Source organism: Ursus arctos, chromosome X (genome assembly GCF_023065955.2).
Source record: "Ursus arctos isolate Adak ecotype North America chromosome X, UrsArc2.0, whole genome shotgun sequence".
Classification (NCBI taxonomy): domain Eukaryota; kingdom Metazoa; phylum Chordata; class Mammalia; order Carnivora; family Ursidae; genus Ursus; species Ursus arctos.
Genome location: NC_079873.1, coordinates 14,719,135 through 14,746,033, shown reverse-complemented (window position 1 = coordinate 14,746,033; position 26,899 = coordinate 14,719,135). Strand labels below are relative to the sequence as shown.

General features: G+C 38.3%; 1 protein-coding gene across 4 annotated transcripts in view; it reads right to left on the bottom strand.

The window, feature by feature from the left end:
• PPEF1 (protein phosphatase with EF-hand domain 1) overlaps positions 1–26,899 on the bottom strand; it is a 122,315-nt gene that overhangs the window by 9,979 nt on the left and 85,437 nt on the right. For all 4 annotated transcript variants that reach the window (XM_026480229.4, XM_044377565.3, XM_057310353.1 and 1 more), the window contains 5 exons: positions 25,598–25,634; positions 24,838–24,987; positions 21,563–21,712; positions 12,048–12,233; positions 10,619–10,761 (listed from right to left, as the gene is read on the bottom strand). In XM_026480229.4, coding sequence (XP_026336014.1) covers positions 10,619–10,761; positions 12,048–12,233; positions 21,563–21,712; positions 24,838–24,987; positions 25,598–25,634 — 666 coding nt within the window. The remainder of the gene's footprint in view (positions 1–10,618; positions 10,762–12,047; positions 12,234–21,562; positions 21,713–24,837; positions 24,988–25,597; positions 25,635–26,899) is intronic.

Below are 26,899 nucleotides of genomic sequence, written 5' to 3'. Positions count from 1 at the left end.
TTACAAAAATAAATTCTAAATAAAGGAGGAAGAGAGAAATAAAGTAGCTATGAGTCATATACCCCCTCCCCCCAAAAGCAAAATGGCAGAGGTAAATCCAGCCATATCAATAATAACATCATATGTGAATAGATTTTAAAAAATCAAAAAGCAGAGACTGTGAGACTGGATTTTTACAAAAAGACCCAACTGTATGTTTTCTACAGGAGATACACTTTAGCTTCAAAGATACAAAGAGCTTGAAAGAACAACAACAAAAAAGATGTATTATGCAAACATCAACCATAAGAGAGTTAGAGTGGCTATACTCATAGTGACAGAATAGACTTGAAGACAAAATATATTACTAGAGATAGAGGGATATAAAATATAAAAGAGTCAGACAAGAAGATAAAACAATTGTAAACATATATGAACCCAACAACAGAGCCAAAACTATATGAAGCAAAAACAGACAGAGTTGAAAGGAGAAATAGACAATTTAACAATAATAGTTGGGGACTTCAATATTCTACTTTCAATAATGGATAGAACAATGAGGCAGAAAATAAAAAAGGATATAAAAGACTTGAACAGCACTATAAACCAACTGAATTTAACAGATACGCATAAAACACTCCACCCAATAACAGAGTATACATTTTTCTAAAGCACATGTGGAACACTCTCCACAATAGATCCTATGCTAGGCCACAATATAAGTCTCAATAGATTTAACATGATCAAAATAATACAAAATATCTTTTCTGACTATAAAGGGAATAAATTAGAGATTAATAACAGAAAGAAATTTGGGGAAATCACAAATACAAGGAAATTAAACAACACAATCCTAAATAACCAATGGGTCAAAGGAGAAATCACAAGAGAAATTAGAAAATACTTTAAGATAAATGAAGATTAAAACACAATATGTCAAAACATATGAGACACAACCAAAACAGTGCTTAGAGGAAAATTTATAGCTATAAATGCTTATATTAAAAAAGTTCTCAAATCGATAACATAATCTCTGCCTTCAAAAACTAGAAAAAAAAAGAGTAAACCAAAAGAAAGCAGAATGGAAAGAATAAAGAATAGAGGAAAACTACAGGCATAAATGTTTTACAGTACTTCACAGGTATTTTTCCATATTGAAGGTTTGTGGTAACCCTCCATCGAGCAAGTCTATCCGCGCCATTTTTCGAATAGCATTTGCTCACTTTGTGTCTCTGTGTCAGATTTTGGTAATTCTCACAATATTTCAAACTTTTCCATTATTATTTTACTGGCTATGGTGCTCTATGATCAGTGATCTTTAATGTTAGTATTGTAATCTTTTGGGGGTGCCACAAACTATGCCCATATAAGACAGCCAACTTAATTGATAAATATTGTACCTGTTCTGACTGCTCTACTGACCAGTCATTCCCCCATTTCTCCCTTTCCTTGAGCCTCCCTTTCCCCCGAGACACAACAATATTGAAATTAGACTAATTTATAACCCTACAATGGCCTCTAAGTGTTCAAGTGAAAGGGAGTCACAGGTCTCTCACTTTGTATTTTTTTAAGTTTTTTTGTTTTTGTTTTTTTGTTTGTTTTTGTTTTTGGTTTTTTTTGTTTTTTTTTTTAGTAATCTCTACACCCAATGTGGGGCTCAAACTCACAACCCCGAGATCAAGAGTCATTTGACTGAGCAGCCAGGTGTCCCTCACTTTAAATTAAAAGCTACAAATGATTAAGCTTAGTGATGAAGGCATGCTGAAAGCCAATAGAGGCTGAAAACTAAGCCTCCTGTGCCAAAAAGCTAACCAAGTTGTGAATGAAAGGAAAAAATTTTAAAGGAAATTAAATTGCTATTCCAATAAACCCAAATGATAAGAAAGTGAAACAGCCTTATTGCTAATATGGAGAAAAGTCTAAGTGGTCTGGATGGAAGATCAAACCAGCCACAGTATTCTCTTAGACCAAAGCCTAATCCAGAGCAAAGTCCTAACTCTCTTCAATTCTATGAGGGCTGAGAGAGGTGAGGAAGCTGCAGAAGAAAGGTTTGAAACTAGCAAAGGTCGGTTGATGAGGTTTAAGGAAAGAAGCCATCTCCATAATATTAAAGTTCAAGGTGAAGTAGCAAGTGCTGATATAGATGCTGTAGCAAGTTATCCAGAAAATCTGGCTCAAATAATTAATGAAGGTGGCTCCACTAAACAACGGATTTTCAATACAGATGAAATAGCCTTCTACTGGAAGAAGATGCCATCTAGGACTCCCATAGCTAGTGAGAAGTCAGTGCCTGGCTTCAAAGCTTCCAAGGGCAGGCTGACATTCTTGTTAGGGGCTAATGCAGCTGGTGACTTTAAGTTGAAGGTGATGTTTATTATTTTTTTAAAGATTTTTTTAATTTATTTGAGAGAGAAAGAGGGAGCACAAGCAGGGGCAGAGGGAAAGGGAGAAGCAGACTCCCCACTGAGCAGGGAGCCTGACAGGAGGCTCGACTCCAGGACCCTGGCATCGTGACCTGAGCCGAAAGCAGATGCTTAACCAACTGAGCCACCCAGGCACCCTGAAGGCAATGTTTATTTACCATTCTGAAAATCCTAGGGCCTTTAAAAATTACGCTAAATCCATTCTGCCTGTGCTTTATAAATGGAACAAAGCCTAAATGACAGCACACCTGTTTACAACATGGTTTACTGAATATTTTAAGCCCATTGTTGAGGCCTACTGCTCAGAAAGAAAGATTCCTTTTAAAATATGCCTGCTCAATGACAATGCACCTGGTTATCTGAGCGCTCTGATGGAGATGTACAGTGAGACTAATGTTTTTGTGACTGCTAACACCACATTCATTCTGCAGCCCATGGATCAAGGAGGAATTTAGACTTTCAAATCTTATTATTTAAGAAATACATTTTATAAGGCTATAATTGCCATAGATAGTGATTCCTCTGATTGATCTGGGAAAAGTAAATGGAAAACATTCTGAAAAGGATTCACCATTGTTGATGCCATTAAGAACATTCGTGATTCATGGGAAAAGGTCAAGTATCAACATTAACAGGAGTTTGGAAGAAGTTGATTCCAACCCTCATGGATGACTTTGAGGGGTTCAAGACTTCAGTGAAGGGAGCAACTGCAGATGTGGTGGAAACCACAAGAGAACTAAAATTAGAAGTGGAGCCTGAAGATGGGACTGAATTGCTGCCATCTCAGGATAAAATTTTAATGGATGACGAGTTGCTTCTTATGGATGAACAAAGAAAGTGGTTTCTTGAGATGAATCTACTCCTGGTGAAGATGCTGTGAAGGTTATTGAAATGACAACAAAGGATTTAAAATATTATATACATTTAGTTGATAAAGCAGCAGCAGGGTTTGAGAGGACAGACTCCAATTCTGAAAGAAGTTACTGTGGGTAAAATGCTGTCAAACAGCATCCCATGCTACGGAGAAATCATTCATGAAAGGAACATCCAATCAATTTAGCAAATTTCACGTTGTCTTACTTTAAGAAATTGCCACAGCTACCCCAACCTTCACCAACCATCACCCTGATTAGTCAGCAGCCATCAAGATTTAGGCAAGACCCTCCACTGGCAAGATGATGACTGGCTGAAAGCTCAGATGATGACTAGCATTTCTTTTAGCAATACAGTATTTTAAAATTAAAGTATATACATTGTTTTTTGGATATGCTATTGCACACTTAATAGACTACAGTATAATGTAAATATAACTTGTATATGCACTGGGAAACTGAAAAATTCTCCTGACTTGCTTTATTGTAATATTTGTTTTATTACAGTGGTCTGAAAATGAACCTGCAATATCTCTGAGGTGTGCCTGTAAATGAAATAGAAAACATGAAAACAATAGAGAAAATCAATGAAGCCAAAAATTGGTTCTTTGAAAAGATCAATAAGACTGACAAAACTTTAGCTAGACTGGCCAAGAAAAAAAGAAAGAAGGACTCAAATTTCTAAAATCAGGAATGAAAGAGGGGAATCACAACTGATCTCACAGAAATGAAAGATTATAAAGGAAGACTATAAGCAATTGTACACCAACAAATTAATCCAGATAAAATGGACAAATTCCTATAAAGATACAAACTACCAAAACTAAGAAGAAATAGAAAACCTGAACAAACTTGGAACAGATAAAGAGACTGAATAAGTAATCAAACAACCTCCCATGAAAGCTCAGGATGAGATGGCTTCACGGTGAAGTCTACCAAATGCTTATAGAAGAATTAATACCAATCATTCACAAACTCTTCCAAAAAAGAGAAGAGGTGGGCGTACTACCCATCTTATTATATGAAGCCAGTATTTTAGCCTGATACCAAAACCAAAGATCACAAGAAAACTACACATCACAACATCTCTTATGAATATAGATGGAGGGGCATCTGGCTGGCTCAGTCAGTAGAGCATGTGACTCTTGATCTCAGGGTTGTGAGTTCGAGCCCCATGTTGGGCGTAAAGATTACTTGAAAAATTTTTTTAATTAAAAAAAATATATAGATGGAAAATCCTCAAAAAAATACTAGCAAACTGCATCCAGCAATATATAAAAGGGATTATATAACATGAACAAGTGGGATTTATCCCAGGAATGCAAGGTTTGTTTAATATCTGAAATAAACAAATGTAATACACCATATTAATGAAATAAAGAACAAAAACCACATGATCATCTAAATAGATGCAGGAAAAGCATTTGACAAACTCTAACACTCTTTTGTGATAAAAACACTCAACAAATTAGGCATAGAAGGGAACTTCCTCAATCTGGTACACTAACGGTGAAAGACTGAATGTGTCCCTCTTAAGATCAGGAACAAAGCAAGGATATCTGCTCTCACCATGTCTAGTCAACATTAGTCTAGAGGGTCTAGCCAGGACAATTAAGCAAGAAAAAGAAGTAAAAGGCATCCAGACTGGAAAAGAAGTAAAACTGTTTTCATTCATAAATAATATGATCTTATATATAGAAAATCCCAAGGAATCTACTAAAAACTAATAGAACTAATAAACGAGTTAATCAGGATTGTACAACATACAAAAATCATTTGTATTTCTATACGCTAGAAATGAACAATCCAAAAATGTATATTAAGAAAGCAATTCTACTTACTATAGCACCAAAAAGAATAAAATACTCAGAAATGAATTTAACAAAAGAAGTTCAAGATTTTTACACTGAGAAACCAAAATTTTGTTCAAGAAAATTAAAGATCTAAATAAATAGAACAATATCCCGTGTTCATAGACTCAAAGACCTAGTATTGTTAAAATGGCAATAGCCAGGGTTACCTGGCTGGCTCGGTCAGTTAAGCGTCTGACTCTTGGTTTCAGCTCAGGTCGTGATCTCAGGGTCATGATCTAAGAGTCATAAGATTGAGCCCCATGTTGGGCTCTGTGCTCAGCAGGGAGTCTGCTTAAGATTCTTGCTCTCCCTTCCCCTCTGCCCCTCCCATCCAGCAAACAAACAAACAAACAAATAAATAAATAAATAAATAAATAAATTTTAAAAAATCTTTTAAAAAATAAAAATAAAATAAAATACAATGGCCACCAAATACACCTATGGATTAAAAATCCCAGCTGGCATTTTTGTAGAAGTTGACAAGCTGATTCTAAAATTCATATGGAAATGCCAGGGTGTCAGAATAACTGAAAAAGTCTTAGAAAACAAGAATAAAGTTCAACTCACAGTTCCCAGTTTCAAAACTTACTACAGAGCTATAGTAATCAGGACCATGTGTTACTTGCATTAGGATAGACCACAGATCAATGGAATACAAGTTAAAGTCCAGAAATAAACCTATACCTTTATGGGCAATTGACTTTTGACAAATGTGCCAAGACAATTAAGTGGGAGAACAGTCTTTCCTACTGATGGTGCTGGGACAACTGGATAGCCACATGTAAAAGAATAAAGATAGAGCCCTACCTTACACCACGCACAAAAATTAACTCAAAATGGATCAGATACCCAAATGTAAGAGCTTAAGCTATAAAATTCTTAGAAGAGAATATAGGAATAAATCCTCATACCTTTGGGTTAGGCAATGGCTTCTTAGATACAACACCAAAACCACAAGCCAAAAAAAAAAAAAAAAAGAGAGAGAGAGAGAGAGATTGGATTTCACCAAAATTAAAAATTTTTGTGCTGCAAATAATACCATCAAGAAAGGGAAAAGATACCCTGCAGAATGAGAGAGACTATCTCCAAATCATTTATCTAATATGTGATGTGTACATAGGATATATAAAGAATTCTTACAACACCATAATAAAAAGAGTAATAACTGAATTAAAAATTGAAAAAAGGAGGGGTGACTGGGTGGCTCAGTTGGTTGAGTGTCTGCCTTTGACTTGGGTCATCATCCCAGGGTCCTGGGATAGAGGCCCGCATCAGGCTTCCTGCTCGGAGGGGGAGTCTGTTTCCCCCTCTCCTTCTGCCCCTCCCCCTCCTTGCTCTCTCTATCTCTCTCTCAAATAAATGAATAAAATCTTTTTTAAAAAATTGAAAAAGGATCTGACATAGACATTTCTCCAAAGAAGTAAGCAAATAACCAGTAAGTACATACAAAGGTCCTCAATATCACTGGTCATTAGAAAAATGCAAATCAAAACCACAATGAGGTTCTCTCTCACATTCATTAAGATGGCGACAATAAAAAAGATCATAATAAGGGTTGACAAGGATGTGGAAAAACCGGAATCCTTATACACTGCTGGTGGGAATGTAAAATCATGCAGACCCTTGGGAAAAAAAAGCTTAAAAGTTACTCAAAATGTTAAAAATAGTGTTACCATATAATCCAACAATTCCACTTTCAGGTATATACCCAAGAGAAATGAAAACATATGTATGCAGAAAATCTGTCCACCAATGTTCAAAACATTATTATTCATAATAGCCAAAAAGTGGAAAAAACCCAAATATCTATTGATGGTCTGATGAATGGTCAAAGAAAATGTGAACTATTCAAGCCAAAGCAATCTTGAAAAATAAAAATAAAACTGGGTTATTACAATTCCAGACTTCAAGCTATATTACAAAGCTGTAGGAATCAAAACGATATGTTACTGGCACAAAAATAGACACATAGGTCAATAAAACAGAATAGAAAACCCAGAAATAAACTCACAATTATATGGTCAATTAATCTTCGACAAAGCAGGAAAGAATATGCAATGAGGAAAATACAGTCTCTTCAACAAATGGTGTTGGGAAAAGTGGACAGCTACATGGAAAGAATGAAACCACTTTCTTACACCATACACAAAAATAAACTCAAAATGGAACAAAGACCTAAATGTGAGACCTGAAACCGTAAAAATCCTAGAAGAGGGCACAGGCAGTAACCTCTCTGGCATTAGCCATAGCAACTTTTTCTAGATAGGTCCTCTGAGGCAAGGGACACAAAAGCAAAAATAAACTACTGGGACTACATCAAAATAAAAAGCTTCTGCACAGCAAAGGGAACAATCAACAAAACTAAAAGACAACCCGTGGAATGGAAGAAGATATTTGCAAATGACATATCTGACAAAGGGTTAGTATCCAAAATATATAAAGAACGTATCAAACTCAACATCCAAAAAACAAATAATCCAATTAAGAAATGGGCAGAAGACAAGAACAGACATTTCTCCAAAGAAGACGTACAGACGGCCAACAGACACATGAAAAGATGCTCAACATCACTTACCATCAGGGAAATGCAAATCAAAACCACAATGAGACATCACCTCACACCTCTCAGAATGGCTAAAATCAAGACAAGAAACAACAAGTGTTGGCAAGGATGCGGAGAAAGGGGAACCCTCGTGCACTGTTGCTGGAAATGCAAACTGGGGCAGCCACTGTGGAAAACAATATGAAGGGTCCCCAAAAAGTTAAAAATAGAAATACCTTACAATGCAGCAATCGCACTACAGGGTATTTACCCAAAGAATACAAGCACACTAATTCAAAGGGATATGTGTACCCCTACGTTTATAGCAGCATTATTTACTATAGCCAAGATATGGAAGCAATGCAAGTGTCCATCGATTGATGAATGGATAAAGAATAGTGGCATATATACACAATGGAATATTACTCAGCCATAAAAAGAATGAAATCTTGCCATCTGCAACAGCATGGATGGAGCTAGAGAGTATATACTGAGTGAAATAAGTCAGAGAAAGAAAAATACCATGTGATTTCACTCATATGTGGAATTTAAGGAACAAAACAAATGAGCAAAGGAAGAGAGAGAGAGAGAGACAGAGAGACAGAGAGAGGCAAACCAAGAAACAGACCCTCAACTATAGAGAACAAAGTGATGGTTACCAGAGGGGAGGTAGGTGGGGAGATGGATTAAATAGGTGATGGGGATTAAGGAGTGCACTTGTGATGAGCACAGGGTGACGTATGGAATTGTTAAATCACTATATTGTACACCTGAAACTACTGTAATACTATGTGTTCACCGTACTGCAATTAAAAACTTTAAAATTTTCGGGGATGTACTGTATGGTGACTAACATAATATAATAAAAAATCATTATTAAAAAAAAAACTTTAAAATTTTTTTTAATTAAAAAAAAAGAAAATGTGGTTTATTCATATAATGGAATATTATTCAGCCATAAAAAGGAATGAAGCATTCATACGTTACAATGTGAATGAACCTCAAAAACATTGTGCTAAGTGAAAGAAGCCAGTCACAGAAGACCACACATTGTGTGATCCCATTTACATGAAATGTCTAGAATAGGTAAATTTATAGAAACAGAAAGCAGATTACTGGTTGCCTAGAATTGTGATGGGGGAGGTGACTGGTGACTGCTAATGGGTTCAAGTTGTCTTTTTAGTATGGCAAAATGTTTAAAAACTAGATTATGGTGATGGTTGCACAACTCTGTAAATATACTATCAGTGAATTGTATATTTTAAATTGGTCAACTTTATGGTATGTGAATTATGTCTCAACAAAGCTGTTAAATTGAGATTAACTTACTAATATAAGAAAATACAACATATATAAACTTGCTGTGGAGCCATTTTTCTAACAAAGATGAAAATCCGAAAGATAAAATGAAATTATACATATAAATGTGATTTCATAGAACTAAAGTAAAACGAAAACACCAACAAAACAGTTGCAATGTAAGTATAAAAATCCTCAATCGCTCATTTGCAAAGAACTCCTGAAAGTTGATCAGAAAATGAAAACCCACTATAAAATGGGGGAATAATATAAATAGGAAATTCAAAGAAGAGAAAAATGCAATGTCCAAAAACATAAGATGGGCAAACTCAGCTATGTAAAAAATGCTAATTAAAACAATGAGATTTACCGTTTTGATCCATCAGCTTGGCAAAAATTAAGAAGTGTAATAATATCTAAGACTAATGAGGATGTGGAAAAATTGGTATGTTGTTTTTCAGACTATTGTTAAAATTCTTTTGGAGTATCTAGCAAAATTTTAAACCATAAACCATAAATTCCACATTTTGAAATTTCATGTAAAAAAAGCACTAAAACTTATGGCTGTATGTATGCATGTATGTATGTATGTATACACACACACAGAGAGAAGTGTTTGTTATATATAGCATTGTTTTCAAGTGCAAAGCCCTAGAACCAATCTGGATGGCTATCACTTGAATAAGATTTAGTCACTCCATAATTGTTACAGCACATCTACTAGAAAGATTGAGTTAGGTCTATGTGTATTAACTTGAAGTGATGTTCATGATATCATCTTTAGAGAAAAAGTCAGTTGTAGAATAGAGTGTGCTGTGAGATTCTATCTTTGTTAAAAAAGAAAAAAAGTATGTATGTTGCTGACTGCCTTTCTCCTCCCCCTGGGAACTGCATTTGATGAGGGAAAGGACTTTTGCCTGTTTTGTTCATTGCTATATTGCCTGTGCCTAGAACAGTGTGTGATACACAGTAGGTGCTCAAAATTTTTTAAATTCGATGAATATAATGGTTTGTCTATTTCTGTAGGAGCAAGAAGAGGGAAAAAATGTCCACTCTAGGCTATCAATTTCAGTTCCCTCTGGGGAAAAGGATTATTAAGAAGGTGGGCGAGAGAAGATCATTAGCATTTTATGTATACATCTTTGTTTGGTCTCACTTGTTAACAACAAACATACTTGTTTTATAATGAAAACTTCTTAAAAATATCATGTTGAATGGAGAAAAGGAAGAGAAGCTATGGATGCCATCACTTGGAGAGACACTCAACTCCTGTCATCATACACTTCTGGATAGAAAAGAGACCAAGAGGCAAGAGCACACAGGGCTGTTTGGGGGGCAGGGAGGGTTGTCGGCTGTGGGGCTGTGGGACTGGGTGGATGTGGGGACCTTCTTAACATTCAATTAGAGGCTGCTCGTAGACACTGATTGCTTTACCCATTTAAAGAGACATATGAATTGAAAATTGCTCCTCTTGGTTTCAAATATGAATGCGTTCAGCACTTGGTGTCTGGAACTAATTCTACTGTGTTTATACCAGTGAGTCACCAGGAAGTGGTTGTCTTTACTCTCGTGGCCACTCTTAGTCACTCTGGACTGGTTCTACTTGGTCACCAGTACCAGCGCTCAGAATTCTCCTTAGAGCATACACACCTTTGGTAAAGAGGCCTTGAGCAAGTTGTCCTAGTTACTTGGTACTGGAAAAATCGAGGGGTCATATCACAACACAGTTTGATGTAAGCTCCTCGATTGCTGCCTTCTTCATAATAATTAGAAGCAGAAAATACGGTAACAACCTGATTAAAGAAAAAGAGGGCCAGGTTCACAGAGAGTTAGTTCTCAAAAGGTCCTTCAATAAAGGCAGAAATAGCTCAATTCCTAAAAAAGCAAAAACCAAACAAAGATCCAAATCCATACAAATTATCCAAGTCTGACAGGATTTTCTGTGACTCCACTGGAGAGCAACAAGACTTTAAATCAGTGGCCCCGGGGATACTCACTTCTGGCCGCAGAGCCTTGCAATCCTGTGTACAATTTCATTTCTGTATCTTAGAATTCCACTTAATGCTTGGTTTTGCAAATTCTAATTTTCCAAGCGGGTAAAGCCTTTGTTTTCTTTCCTTGTGATATCTCAGTGTTCAAAATAAAACTCCTCTACTATCAGTCTTTTTCTTTTTCTTGAAGCTGACTGATGTAGGAGGCTTGGGACCCTCCACAAAACCAGTCCTTTAAGGGCAGAGAAAATAGTGGCCAGGATACAGAGTGTCCAGGACCACCCTGCTGGGAAGGAACCAGCCTTGGTGCCATGGTGGGGGATGGCAGGGTAACCCTTGTCATTGACAGGCCACCTGGCCGGGGCCCAGTTCTGCCCTCATCAGCCTGCTACTTCAGACAAGCTATTTTCTCTCTGTTTTCTTAGTACAAAGAAACCTTAAATAATACTTGCCTTCACTATCTCTCAACATTAGCAGGAGCCGAAAATGAACTAACGGAGCTGAGAAAAGTGGAAGTCTTGAAATAGAAAGAGAGGCCACACAGCACTGAAGGAGCACAACGCACTCCGTTCTAGCGGCTGCCGCCCAAGTGACCACGGCGGGGCCTGGCTAGAGCTCACCCACGCGGCGAGGGGAAGGGAGGAGAGGGGGGTTTTGCGGCCGTGCCCTGCACAGGGAAAGTACAAAAGGTGAAAGACAGTGACCTAGATTCGCTGCTGCGGTTGATGTGCTCTGTGACGGGAAGTACGTTCTTAACCGCGCTGTGCTGGAGAGCCGCCTTTCCATCAGTAAAGAAGGCAGGCTGTCTGTGGGTGAACTTGGAGCTACATGTCAGAATTTCTGTCTCTGGGATTCGGGAGGATCAGGGAAATAAACCAAATATCTCTTAGGGTGCGGCACAGTGGGGCCCCTTCAAACAACCTGTGTGAACCCTGTAGTCTCCTGTTTCTGCCTACCAAAGCCCAGCCTCCTGTTTCGGTCCTGGGGAAGACACCTTCCCATGGGTCTCTGGGTCAGACGCATCCTGTGAAGAAAGGCTGCTTGGGGCAAGGATGCGTGTGATGATGTCACCAACAATGTCAGCTTACCTTCCCATCGTGGCAGATTTCGTACCCTTCAGGCTTACATTCATGAGACCTAATGAGCATCTTCAACTGGTATTTATTAAGAACCTTGGAGGTAATATCTGGTCCAAAATAGCAGCCCCCTCCTCGACTTGTGTTTGGGTAACAGCCTCTTTTGCCTCTGGGATCACTCCACAGAATATCGATAACCTTTGAACAACAAACCAGATTAGGCCCCTACTTACAAGCGAGAGTCTATCTTTCTAGATTCCAACTTATCTGTCAGAAATATTAACCCAAGTTATCCCAAAGTCTGTTTCTCATTCCTTCTTCAAACTTGTTTCAGACTCAACTCCTCCATGAACCTTTTCCATAATAATTGTAATGCCCACAGCCACCACCATCCCTTTCTGCTCATCCCCAATAACCAGTGCGGCCATACTTCATAATCATGAAGAATCAGCCCCTACTTTTGTCTGTCTTTAAAAATCTCATCATGATTGTTTCACAATTGCTGAATCTACCAAGGTCTTTTCTCTCTCTTTTTAAAAAATACTTATTCATTTATTTAAGAGAGAGCAAGAGCAAGAGAGCACAAGCAGGGGTGGGGAAGCAACAGAGGGAGAAGGAGAAGCAGACTCCCCGCTAAATAGGGAGCCCAATGTGGGGCTCGATTTCAGGACCCCAGGAACATGACCAAAGGCAGACACTTAACCCAGGCGCTCCTCAAGGTCTTTTCTCTTAAAAGAACTTCATTGTCATGTTCCAAGGAGAAAGCAGCTCCTCACAATGAACACACATTAGAGGTTCTTAATATGTTCAAAGAGATAAGGTAGGTCTCCCAGCTGTGGCTATGGCTCTGGTTTTTTTTTTATTTTTTTTAATGATTTTTTATTATATTATGTTAGTCACCATACAGTACATCCCCGGTTTCGGTAAGGCTCGATGATGGCTCTGGTTTTTGTCCTGTTGAGCAGATAGCATGAGGAAGACTTTTTCCCACCACAAATATAGACAAGTGTTCATCCAAGAATACTTCCTAAGTCATCTCCTTCCCTTTCTGTCCCATTGATAAGAACATTCTCAGTTCCACTGACTGGTTTCCACAATGTGCCCTCCTAAATCCACAAGTATTTTATTTTATTAGCATAAATTTTCCTTTTGGGGCTGAAAGAGGAAAATGCAGGCTACGTGATGCCCAAGACTGAAGACCCAAGTTTCTAAGAATATTCTTCATCGCTCTGATCCACATATAGTATTTCTTTATCTAAACTCCTATAGGAATTTAAGCAGTAGTGAGAAAAACAAGCTTTGTCACTAAAGCTGGGCATCCTCGAGAAAACTCTCTGGGTCTCAGTTTCCAGATCTTTAAAATCAGGGGTTTGGGCCAGGTGATCCGTAAAGTATCTCAAAGTTCTAACAGACTACAGTTCTAAGAGTCTGTCTTTTCCACGTTTCTGTTCTGCAGGCTTGAAGGACCATGCATTTTAAGGTCTGCAGTTACTCAAGTGGGTCCAAGTCAGATCTTAACAAGAGAATCAGAAATGGTTGTCCCAGTAAACTGGACTGTACACCCATTTATAGGTTTGGTATTGAAGGGGAGCTAGAAGTAAGTGAGGAAGAAGACAGTGAGGTGGAGAGAAGAACAGAACTAGTAGGAGAACTCTGGAATGATAAGCACCTGGTCAGAACCTGCAGCAACCCTCCATCAGGCACGAACCAGACACTTGGATAGTTTTTGATGATTGATTACAGTGAGAGTTATAACCACCCAAAGAAGGTTCAGCCCAGGATTCTCCTTTCTCCCCTACTGACTTCCAACATTAGCACAATCCTACCCTACAAATAAATACAGTGGAGCCCATTTACCTTGCTGCTGTTTATGACAAAACAAACACTTGCATTGTCGTATCTGGCTCTTACACCATGAATTCATGTTTGGAGGTCCTGATTTGACCTTTAGTATAATGAAGGCAGAAACATGGAACACAAGGAATTGTGTTTTATAAAGAGGAGATTAAATTTTAAATTCTCACATGAAATGCAAGACATTTAGAGCCAAAATTACCCCCGGAAAACCTCTTAAATTACCCTGAATGCAGACTATACATGATTTTGCATATACAATCCTATATAATAATATGGATTGTGAATATTTTATATATGTGATAATGTATAATGGGATTTTTAAAAAAAAATTTTTGAATTTTATGAAAATAAAATTTTATATACTTTTCTTTTTGTCATATACACATAGTTGAAATGTACATAAATTCAATGTATATGATGGACTCTGTTAAACTAGAATAAGCACTGACCAAGAAGTTAGTTCCTCAAGTGTCACCTTTGTCACCTTGGGCAAATCATTTAACCTATTTGAGCTTTAGGTGGCTCGTCGATGAAATGAGAAAGATATATCTAACATTCTTTTTGCTTTGACTCAAAGTCAAAAAGGGTACGAGTTTTATAGAAATGTATATCTTCAGAATTATCCATTCCACAAGTCTGCATTTCTTTTTTCTGTCTAGAACTCATTTATTTGACTCTGTTTACCCAGACTGTGGCTATAATACAGATTTGATCCTGAGACCCCTTGTTGGTGAAAACAAATTCCTCAGCAGAGACAGTCTCTTTCCTTCCAACAACGTTCTCTCCTCCGAAATGCAAGGGCCTTGTGAGTGGTAAGTGCATGAAAGAATAGTTATTTACAACATTCCTTCCTGAAATTTTTCAAACCAAAAATTGGAAAAGTTTTACTGAATTCAGTTTTTATACGACCTGGTCAACAAAAATCTATTCGTGTCTCAGCCTTTAAACCTCCTAAATCCAAAATAAATCTAGCAAGAAGTGCCCTGTGCTCGCCTGCAGCTCTAAATAATCCAGTTCCCGAACGTATGCTTTGGTGGAGAGTTAATAGCTCAGAAAGGTGTATCTAAATGCTTCTCTTCTAAAACACAATACTATAGATTCTCTATTCTTTTGTATTTTCCCTTGGTGATGTGTCCTCTTTCCAGTTTTTGAACATGTTGTTTTAAAAGCTGTGCTTGACCCGAACCTTCCAGCAATACCTAAATTGCTTTAGATGCCTACTCGTTTACCCATTGCCTCACTGGATGAGGAGAAACTAGAGCAGTTCATTTCCTTCTTGAGACCCCCTATCACTCTGAAGTCAGCCTTCCCTTCGGAAAAGGAGCATGGGCCTTAAAGGCGGACGTGGAATCGCATCCTGCTCTAGGCCGACTACCCTATTTAAAATTACAGCTCTGTCCTCTACCTCCAGTTCTCCTGATACTCTTAACCTTGTTCTAGTTTTATTTTTTTTTTCCCATAGAACTTCTCACTTAACATATTATATAATTTACTTGCTTTTTGTTATATTATTATTTAACTCCTCCCCCTAGAATGTAAGCTTCATGAGGTAATAAATCTTTGGTCACTGACATTCTCAAAAGTCTAGAACAGTGACTGACGCATAGCAGGTGCTCAATAAATACTTGTTAAATGAACGAACTAAAAGAAGGGAGTCACTCAGGAAATAAATAATTAAAAAGTTTTTTAAACCTCTCTGGTCTTCTTGTTGCTAGTCTGTCCTAAAGGAAGGATATCACGCTTGTCTCTATACAGTGACTTAGCTATGAGTATATATATCCCCCACATCTCAGTGAACATAAGATAAAACTGAAATTATAGCACTCTGCCAAGAATTATGCTCTCCTGTGAGTAGGGGACAAATAAAGAGCCTATGACCTTCAGTATAACATAGCTCATAGTTATTGTGAAATAAAGTATGAAATCTGGTTTTATTTGGCAATTTCAACTCTAGCTAACTAAAGTATGCATACCCACTTTGTACCAGCAACTGAGAGAAGAAAACTAAGGGTACAACTGAAATTATTAAAATATTGGGAATGAGATTCTGGTCCATTTTACTCTGTCTCAGCTCCAGTTATGTACATGGAGCCTGCAAGATGCCTATATGTCTATATTGTTGGGGTGGTAGGAAGTCCTATTACGGAATAATAACCCCCAGTGTCCTCCCTCCCATTTCTTAAGGCTCCATCTCTCTAGAATTCTAACTTATGGAGGTTTCCAGAGGCCAGAATTTTCTTTTTGTGCAACTCCAATCTCCATGGCATCATCCTTATCATTCACCATCCTAGAAGTGCTTGTTCTAGCCTTTGGTCTTTGGAATTTGGATGTCAGAATTTACGGAGGCATCCTTTCCTACTTGCTCTAGGTTGTCTCTTGTACTTAGGGATTTTTGAATACTGTGGACGCACAAGCCATTGATGAATTCTATTTCTCTCTTACTACCTCTTCTCCCTCCCTCTCTATCCCCCCACCTCTCTCTCTCTTTCTCCTCATTGATTAGAGGATATTTTACAACAGAAATCACATTTTAGTCAACATTTTCAGCAGTCACGGTATAAGAGTACAGAGTCAAGAAATAGAGGCTCCTTAGAGGTAAGCAATTAGAAGAAGGCTGATGCTTCCACGATACTAGTAGCAAGAGCAGACCAGACAAGTTTCACAGACCGAATCAGGGAAAGGGGCAAATGAGAAGAGCCCTGTAGGGCCAGAATCAGCCTCAAAGATTGTCATACCCTGCCCCGAAAAGGAGGCCGACTTTAATGGGATCAGATTGTAGAGCTATTTGTGAGCCCCAGGGCATTGTTAAGAACAATAGCACAATCAGCTAGCAATTAGTGAAGGCTAACAGCTGGGTTTGATACAAATAGAGGCAGATGGGCCAAAGCTTAAAGGGGAAGTCAGGCAAAGAGACAGGCAAAGAGAGAGCCGACCTAAAATTACAATGACCCCCGGTAGTCAGGGCCATGCTCAACACAGCACCCTGGGAAGAGTGACATCAGAGAGTATACACTGAGAGGTCGGGCACAGACTTGACTGAACTAGTCAAGACAAGCACTAAACAAATAAATGAGTGAAAATGCAAATAACAATAAGCCCCAGAGGAGCATGGGAATAACTATCTAGAGTTACTACAATCTATTACTCAAAATGCCCAGTTTTCAACAAAAAAGTTACAAGACATGCAAATAAAAAAATACACAGGGAAAAACAAGCAGGCAATAGAAATTGCCTTTGAGGGGAGTAGATGTTGACTTAGCAGAAAAAGATTTCAAAGCAACTATTATAAATATATTCAAAGACAGATAAATATATTCAAAGACAGATATATATATCTGGATATATATATATAGCACTCCCCTCAACAGGAATGGAATACATTTTCTTCTCAAGAGCACATGGAGCGTTCTCCAAGATAGACCATATACTAACCATAAAAAAAACCTCACTATGTTTTCAAAGGATTTAAATCATATAAAGTATGTTCTCCTGTTGGGGAAAATAAAAATCAGACCGGTGAGAGACCAAGTGACACTTGGAGAAGTAGAACTCAGGTTTATTTTACGCTGGCAGACGCTTAAAATTCTGGGCCCCCATCAGCGGGGTTATCGGGCTTTTATAAGGGACTGCAGTGGATCAGGTTACAAGGGCTGTGCCGACCGCTGGTACATGGGTTTAAACTGGGGGAGTGTTGCTTTAAGCGGGAACAGCGGCGGTGCAGGGAGCTTGTGGCAGACCCCGCTGGTTATCTCGTGATCCCAGTGGGGCTTCTGGTTATCTCTTGCTCTTAATAGTAACTTTCTTTCTACTGGGGCCTGCCGGCCTGGGCCTGCTCTGGGTAATTTTCCTCTTCACTCCAGCCAAAATTGAATTCAAGTAGAAAGCGATAAGAGAAAGAAATATGAGAAATTCACAAATACGCAGAAATTAAATAACATGCTGCTAAATAATATATGGGTTAAAGAAGAAATCACAAGGGAAATTAGAAAATACTTTGAGATGAACGAAAATGAACGCACAACACAGCAAAAGTTATGGGATGGAGCTAAGTAGTAGTTACAAAAGGCAAGGGGTCTCAAATCAGTGGCGTCACTTTTCACCTTAGGACACTAGAAAAAGAAGAGCAAACTAAATCTAAGGCAAGCAGAAAGAAGGAAATAATAAAGATTAGAACAGAAATAAATGAAGGAGAGAATAGAAAATAATAAAGGAAGTCAATAAAACCAAAAATTGGTTCTTTGACGAGATCAATAAAATTAACAAACCTTAGTGAGACTGACCAGAAAAAAAGAGACTCAACTTACTAAAATTAGGAATGAAGGAGGTGACAGCACTACCGACTTTATATATATTTGAATATATACATATTACAAACAACTTTAGGCCAACAAATTAGATATATTAGATGAAATGGACAAATTCCAAGGAAGAGAAACTATCAGGACTACCAAGATACAAACTACTCAAGAAGAAATACAAAATCTGAATAGAACTCTTAGACAAGAAAGAAGATTAAATTCATAATTTTTAAAATTCCTACAAAGAAAAGCCCAGGCTCAGATTGTTTCACTGATGAATTCTACCAAACGTTTGTAGAAAAATTATTATCAATCCTGCACAAACTCCTCCAAAAACCAGAAGAGTAGCTAATGCTTCCCAGCTCATTCTATGAGGCCAGTCTTACACTAATACCGAAGACATCAAGACTATAGAACAATACCCCTTATGAATATAGATGTAAAATCCTTTAAAAAAAAATCAGCAAAGTGAAGCCAGCAACATATAAAATGGATTACACACCATGACTAAATGGGATTTATCCCAGGAATGTAAGGTTGGTTTAAATCAATCAATGTAATACACCATATTGATAGAATAAAGGGCAAACACCACACGATCGTCTTAGTAGATACAAAAAAAGCATTTCACAAAATCCGAAACTCTTTCATGATAAAAAACATTGAACAAAGTAGGCACAGAAGGGAACCTCCTCATGATGAAGGGTAGCTAATATACAAACAAACAGCTAATATACTTAATGGTGAAAGATTGAATGCTTTCCGCTAATACCAGAAATAAGACAAGGATGTCTACTCTCACCACTTCCATTCAACACCATACTGGAGGTTCTAGACAGGGTAATTAAGGAAGAAAAAGAAATAAAGGCAGCCAGTTTGGAAAGGAAGAAGCAGAATTATCTCTATTCACAGATAACATGCTCTTGTATATAGAAAGTCCCAAGGAATCCACCCAAAATCATTAGAATGAATAAATAGACTTATCAAGGTTCACAACATGAGATCAGTATACATAAGTCAACTGTATTTCTAAAGGTAATTTAAAAAACAATTCTATTTTACAATAGCATTGAAAGTACTTTGGAATATTTATTCCAAACTTGAGCAAAACAAGTGCCTCAGTGTACATTCTTACAAAACACTGTTGAAATTAAAGATCTAAATACATGGAAAGACATTCCATGTTTGTGGAATTGGAGATATAACATTGTTAAGATTACAATAAGAACACAGATTCAAAGCAATCCCTACCAAAATCCCAGCTATTTCTTGGTAGAAATTGACAAGCTGACCCTAAAATTCATATGGAAATTCAAGGGACCCAGAACAGTCAAAACAATCTTGAACAAAGAACAACAAAATGTAGAACCTACATTTCCCAGTTTCAAAACTTTCTACAAAGCTACAGTAATCAAAACTGTGTAGTGCTGATGTAAGGACAGACATATAGATCAGGGAGTAGAATTAAGAGTCTAGAAATAATGGGGCGCCTGGGTGGCTCAGTCGTTAAGCGTCTGCCTTCAGCTCAGGGCGTGATCCCGGTGTTCTGGGATCGAGCCCCACATCAGGCTCTTCTGCTAAGAGCCTGCTTTTTCCTCTCCCACTCCCCCTGCTTGTGTTCCCTCTCTCGCTGGCTGTCTCTCTCTGTCAAATAAATAAATAAAATCCTTAAAAAAAAAAGAGTCTAGAAATAAACGTTCATATTTATGGTCAGTTGATTTTTAATAAAAGTGCCAAGAAAATTCAACGAGAATAGTCCTTTTAACAAGTGGTATTGGGATAACTGGATATCCACATGTAAAAGAATAAAGCTAAACCCTTACCTCCCACCATACACAAAAATTAACTTGAAATGGATTACTTAAATGGAAAAGCTTAATCTAGAAAATTCTTAGAAGAAAATATAACAGGGGTGCCTCGGTGGCTCAGTCGTTAGGCATCTGCCTTTGGCTCAGGGCGTGATCTCAGCATTCTGGGATCAAGCCCTGCATCAGGCTCCTCTGCTGGGAGCCTGCTTCTTCCTCTCCCACTTCCCCTGCTTGTGTTCCCTCTCTCGCTGGCTGTCTCTCTGTCAAATAAATAAATAAAATCTTTAAAAAAAAAAAAAAAAGAAAATATAACAATAAATCCTCATGACTTTGCGTTAGGCAATGGCTTCTTAGATAAAACACCAAAAGCACAAGCAAAAAAGAAAAAAAAAGAGAATATTAGATTTCATCAAAATTAAAAACTTTCGTGCTGCAAATAATACCATAAAAAAAGGGAAAAGATAGCCTACAGCATAGGAAAGACTACCTGCAAATAATATACCTGATAAGGAATTCATATCCAGAATATATGAAGAACACTTACAACGCAATAATGAAAAGATAAATAACTCAATTTTTAAAATGAGCAAAGGATCTGAATAGATATTTCTCCAAAGACATACAGATGGCCAATTAGCACATGAAAAGATGCTCCACATCATTAATCATTAGAGAAATGCCAAAACCACAACAAATCAAAGCCATAATGAGATTCCACCTCACACCCACTAGGATAGCCATAATCAAAAGGAGAGACAATTTCTTAGTGAGGGTGTGAAGCAATTGGAACCTTCACACATTGGTAATGGAAATGTAAAATGGTACAGCCATTTGGGACAACAGTTCGGTAGTTTCTCAAAATGTTCAACTTAGAATTATCTTATGACTGAGCAATTCCACTCCTAGGTATATACCAAAGAGAAATGAAAACATACGTCCACAGAAAAACTTGTATGTGAATGTTTATAGCAGCATTATTCATAATGGCCAAGAAGCAGAAACAACTCAAATGTCTACCCACTGATGAATGAATAAACAAAATGTAGTGTATCCACACAATAGAATATTATTTAGCAATAAAAAGAAACAAAGTACTGATACATCCTACAACACAGATGAACCCCAAACCATTGGGCTGAGTATAAGAAGCCAGACACAAAAGGTCACATATTGGATGGGCCCATTTCTATAACATGTCCAGAACAGGCAAATCTATAAAGACCAAAAGTAGATTAGTGGTTGCCTAAGGCTGGGGGAGGGGGTGGTTGGGGAGGGAATGGGAAGTGACTAGTAATAGGTACGGAGTTTCTTTTTCAGGTGATGAAAATTTTCTAAAATTAGATTGTCATGACAGTTGCACAACACTGTGAATATACCCAAACCATTGAATTATATACTTTAAATGAAGGAGCCTATCTCAGTGAAGCTATTAAAAGTATAGTGATGAATTCAGAAACAAGAGTATGATCTGCTTATAAAGGTAAGTCACTTGTTATGTACCTAAGGGACAACATCATTTATGCGGCATCTTCATTGCCAGTTTGGTGAACACTTTGATACCTACCTGTTCCCATTCATGCTTTGTTAACTGTTCAGAAAGGGATCCATTTGTTTTGACTTCCCGAGGTATAATAGTTGCACCTACTTTAGTTTTCAAGTCAGTATCATGGTCTTCACCATCTAAGGGAATTGGTGGCATCAGCACAGATTTCATCTACAAAACAAATTCACACTTAAGCCAAACCCTATGTTTCATGTGCCGCATGCAGAAACTTCAGTGCCAGTTGCCACTCTGTCTCTATTGCTGTGCCTCAACCTGATGAAGAACACGTGTTTTTCCAGGCCACTTAGGATCAGGATACTTTGCCCACCTCCCCCTCTAAAGTACCACACCGTCATTTTCTCCTGGGAGCCCTGCTAGCCATTCTTTCCCACACCCCCTGCCAGGGAGTTTAAAGAATTCTAAACCAGAGTCTTAGTCTTATAGACTCTTCCTCTGCATTGACACCCCCCAACCTACCCACCATACACAATGCCTTTAATGAACCTAGAAGGAGGTTGTCGTCAGGTTCCCCCACCCTACTCCCCGCTGCCATTAACAATCATACTACAACAGCAGGCATAAACCAGGAAGCGTGGTCATCCCAACACTTAGAGGGTCCTAAGGGATGGGAAAGTGGAGGAAGCGGGAAAGTTGTAAAATTGGACTTGAAAATCTACTTTTATATTTCATTTGGTAGAGTTCCAAAGGCTTAAACCTACTACTTTTGCTACAGTTCAATTATATTTAATACAAATATGTGCTGCCAATTCAACCTCACTCTAGGAGGGGTAGAAGATACAGAAAGTACACAAGTCAAATTTCTATCTTTAAAACCAGGCTTGTGAGTTGGTGGAATGATGACCCCCAGAAGAGGTGAAATTTGGTTTCCTGGGAAAACTCCTGGCCCAAAAACTTCTCAGGGTGTGTTTTGGTGACTAAAATTCAAACTTCAGTTCCAAGTATCAGGAAAGAGAGGAGAGAGTTTGAGGGAGAGCGCTTTGCGTTCAGAGCTTACTCTATGCTGTTTTCTTCATCTAGGTAATTTATTTAATCCTCCTAACAATTCAATATAATAGGTATTTTTAGCTTCCATGCACAAGCACAGAAACTGAGGCTTAGAAAACTTTAGTACCTTGCCCAGTCACCCAGCCAGGAAGTGGCAGAAGTAGGAAGTAGAGCTGACTATGTCTGTTTGATGTCAGAGCTTCACGGAGTTTATTCGGTCAAGGTGGCTCTCACATTTTGGGCTCCACAGAGATAGTAATAGGCATTCCAGAGACATGCTTTTTTTTTTTTTTTTTTTTTTTTTAAGTAGGTTCCACGCCCAGCATGGAACCCAACTTGGGGCTTGAACTCAGGACCCTGAGGATCAAGACCTGAGCTGAGATCAAGAGTCAGATGCTTAACTGACTGAGCCACGCAGGCGCCCCAAGACATGCTCTTAATAGCTCAAAGAGCTCTAGAGAGGGCTGGCTGCTCAGGCTCACTTCAGAAAAGGAAAAGTTTTCAATCTGATCAATTGGTAGTGGCTGCCATGGCTGATTAATGCTGTTGTCACAGGGCGGGCGGTGGCAGAGCGCTGCATTCCTGCCATGTGCTTGCCAATATTTGACTGACTAAAACATCATGTTCCCTTGCTCTTGGCTAGACTCACATCCACTCGTTATGTTAACACTGACTATCTTGTGTTGATCAAAATGTTTTACTGGCTTGACTATTTGCTGATACCACGAGAAAGAGGCCTTAAATGTAGGGTGACCTTAAAATTTATTGCAATTGGAGTACTTCCGAGAGTAAAGGGAGGTACTATTAACAATCATGCCAGGACAACAGGTGCAAGCCAGGAAATATGGTCATGGTTCAGTGAGGTTGGAGAGGAGGTATGTAAAATCACCACAGAATCAGAAAAGGGGTTGTAAAGAAGTTTCTGTCCAGTTTTGTCTTAGGTCTGCCCTGCTTTGGTCTTAAATCTCCTAGGACATATCCAACAAACACTGATTAAGTATTTACTACATCTTAGGTGCTGGAGTTATATCAGTGAATGAGAGAAGCAGGGGAGGATAGTAAATAGCACCCCAGTTCTTTACTCAGTGCTGGTAACTGTAATGAAGGATATGTACAAGGGGCTTGAGAGCCTACAGAAGGGCACCTGACCTAGTCTGGAGGACATGGAAGGCTTTCCAGAGGAGGGGTACATTTAAGCGGATATTAAAAGGATGAGAAGTTAGCAATAATACTATCTTTTATATGTATACAAAGGTATAAGGGCTCCAGAAACTCAAGGTGAATAGGGGTCACATTTCTGTCTATATCAAATTAAATTCCAGCTCTAGACTTGACTTGCCTAGATTGGCTGGAAGTTGACTATCATATCAGTCTTGAGGGGTAAGGGTTCAGCTTTCTCACTAGGACCATATACGATCATCTGGTTCCAGAGCTGTTATTGGTCCTCACGTTCACATTGCACCTCCTATGCCCCTAGTCTGGGGCTTTGGCTGGGCTCTGGTACAGGACGAAGATAATTCCAGTCACTCCGCAAGGCCCAGCCAAAGGCGCCCTTCACTATGTATGGGAGCTTTACAGGCCACACACAGCCTCTTCCCTTAGAGGTTCTATACAGGTTCTTACTCTGCTTCTGTTGTACTTAATATGATTACTCAGTTTAAAATATTTCCCCCAAAAATACCCTGAGCCATTTAGAGTATTAGAGAAGTCGTATCAATTCCAGAAGTAAATTGCTGTATGATTCCATCTATATGAGGCACCCAAAGTAGTCAGATTCAGAGACAGAAAATAGAATGCTGGTCACCAGGGACGAGGGAGATTGGAGAATGGAGAGTTGTTGCTTAATGGGTAGAGTTTCAGTTTGGGAAGATGACGAGTTCTGGAGATGGATGTGGGGACGGCTGCACAACAGTGTGAATGTACTTAACGCCACCGAACTGTACACTAAAAGATGGTTATTTAAAGTGGTCGATTTTATGTTATGTATATTTTACTACAACATTAATTAGACATTTTAATTTTTAAAAATCAGGATTTTCACTTTTAGAAACTACATGAAATGCCAACATTTCCTCATTTTCCACTTTCATCATGAATTAAAAAATATATTTGCCATATTTAAAAGTTACCCATTCAGTTCTTTATCTTGCAATCACAGATTTTCCTAAAATTTGTACTAATTTTTGCAGAGTTACAACTACTAAAATGCAAATGAATACAAAATAATAACTTAGAAGGTATATATCCCCTTATAAAACTCACACAAGATTTAAGTAAACATTGCTTCTTACTTTGTTTCGTTCTATATGGTGGAGCAAATTCAAGTCTGTGGACTCTGATATCCCACCGTGTATGACCAGGATTTCATTGTCAATGATTGTACCAATTGGGAGCCAGGTATAGACGTCTTCTAAGATTTGTAAGATTTTCTTTCCATGCATCTGTAAGTAAGATTGAGGAACTTTGGGGTTTTTTTGAAAAGTTCAAGTTTATCACAAAAAGCAAGAACTTTCATGCCACACAAAGGAAGTCAGCATGGAGTCACTAACCCACCAGCATGCATTAATCATGTCGTTTTATTCTATGTTTGTTTGTTTCTTCTATGTTTTTGATACTTTGACATCTTGGTGCCTTGCTGACCCTGGAGGAAAGCTTGCTCCTCCCAGAGCTAGCCAATTCCTAGAAATCGTAGTTGATTTGCCTTTCATGTGCAGATGAAGTTCCTTTAATATGCAAACAAACCAATCCAGAGCCCAGCGAGTAAAAAATCTCTTCCTTTAGGATAGTCATTTCTATGTCTGCATGTTTTACCATAAAACAAATCCTGGGTACCTTTACAACAATAGAGTATGTTTGTATCTGTGCTGAAACTTACTGGTTTGGTCCAGGAAGAAAACTGGACTTCTACCCTGGCCAGGGCTTCCTGCTGTGCTTTTGTTTTTTACCCATCACTCTGCCCGAAGGCTCTTTTTTTTTTTTTTTTTTTTTTGGTAGTTCTATGTATAAACAGCAAAGAGAATGCATTAAAAAAAAAAAAAGTACAAGTCTTACCTTATATTTATGCAAAATTTCTTTTGTGAAGCCATACCTGAAAAAAAAAACACTGGTATTTAAACTAATTAAATGTTGATAATTCCAACTTACGTGAATCATGCAAAAAGGGGACCCATTGATCTCATTATCACAAGTATCAAGAACTCAAGAAACTAGAGCTTAGTTTAAACTATTAGTTACCCAAGTTTTTGCTAGGCATGATGGGAAAGAACAAAAGCAGCCAATGATACCATCCCTACTTGGAAGGAGCTTATAGCATAGTTGGAGAAAGAAGATAAATTTTCATGAAAAAAATCACAAGGCAACTTAAGAAATATGTGCTAGGTATGGGATGTGTGGATGCTGCAAGTACTCAGAGAAGTGGGGGAAGCTGTGTGGGAGAATGTTTTTCATTTAGATAGAATTTCTCAGACATCCTAACTCTTATAGTAAATGAATGAGGGCGCGGGAAGGGGGGATGGGGGAAGAGACTGAACAGAGACAAAGAAAAGCCTAGAAGACAACAAGCTGGCCCTTTATACTCTCTCTGATATAGTTCATGCAATGGTATTCAAGATTTTAATAGAAAGAGTCAGGAATTTTCATGCCTGAATAGCAATCATGAAGGGAGCTTTAAGGATGGAAATTTTTTTTATTACTTTTCCTTGCCTTAGGATAATAATATATTCTTAAGGCCCAACTAGGGAAGTCAGAACACAGCATATTAATTCCAGGTTTCCATACAAACCATGTCATGTCAGGCTTCTACAGTGCAATGTTATGTTTTCTGAGATGAATTCAGTCTTGCACTCACCAAAGGTGAGTTAAATGTTGTTAAATCAAATGGACACCTTGCAGTCCTCATCTTTCTTACCCTCTCTGAAGCACTAAATATGGTTGACTACATCATCCTTCTAGAAGACTTTTCTTCTCTTGGATGCTGTGACAATAAACCCTCTTGGTTTTCCTCGTACCTTTCTGGGTATTCTACATCTCCTTTGCAAGTTTTTCTCTGCCTAGCCTTGAATGGTGGCGTTCCTTCAGATTCTGCCCTAGGCCCTCTTCTCCCCTCACCTTCTCTCTTGGCAATCTCCTCCTTTGTTTAGGGCTTTGGTTACTATCTACATGCCAATATTGCAGGACAGTACTGCAGGCCACACTGCATTTCTGAGCTCTGGACACATACATTCAACTACCTAATCAAAACCACTTCAAATCACCTTACCCCAAAATGAACTTACCATTCTCTCTCATCCCAACCTTTTCTTCTTATCATGTTCCCAGTACCAGTGAATAATGCCAATGTACTCCCAAATTCAA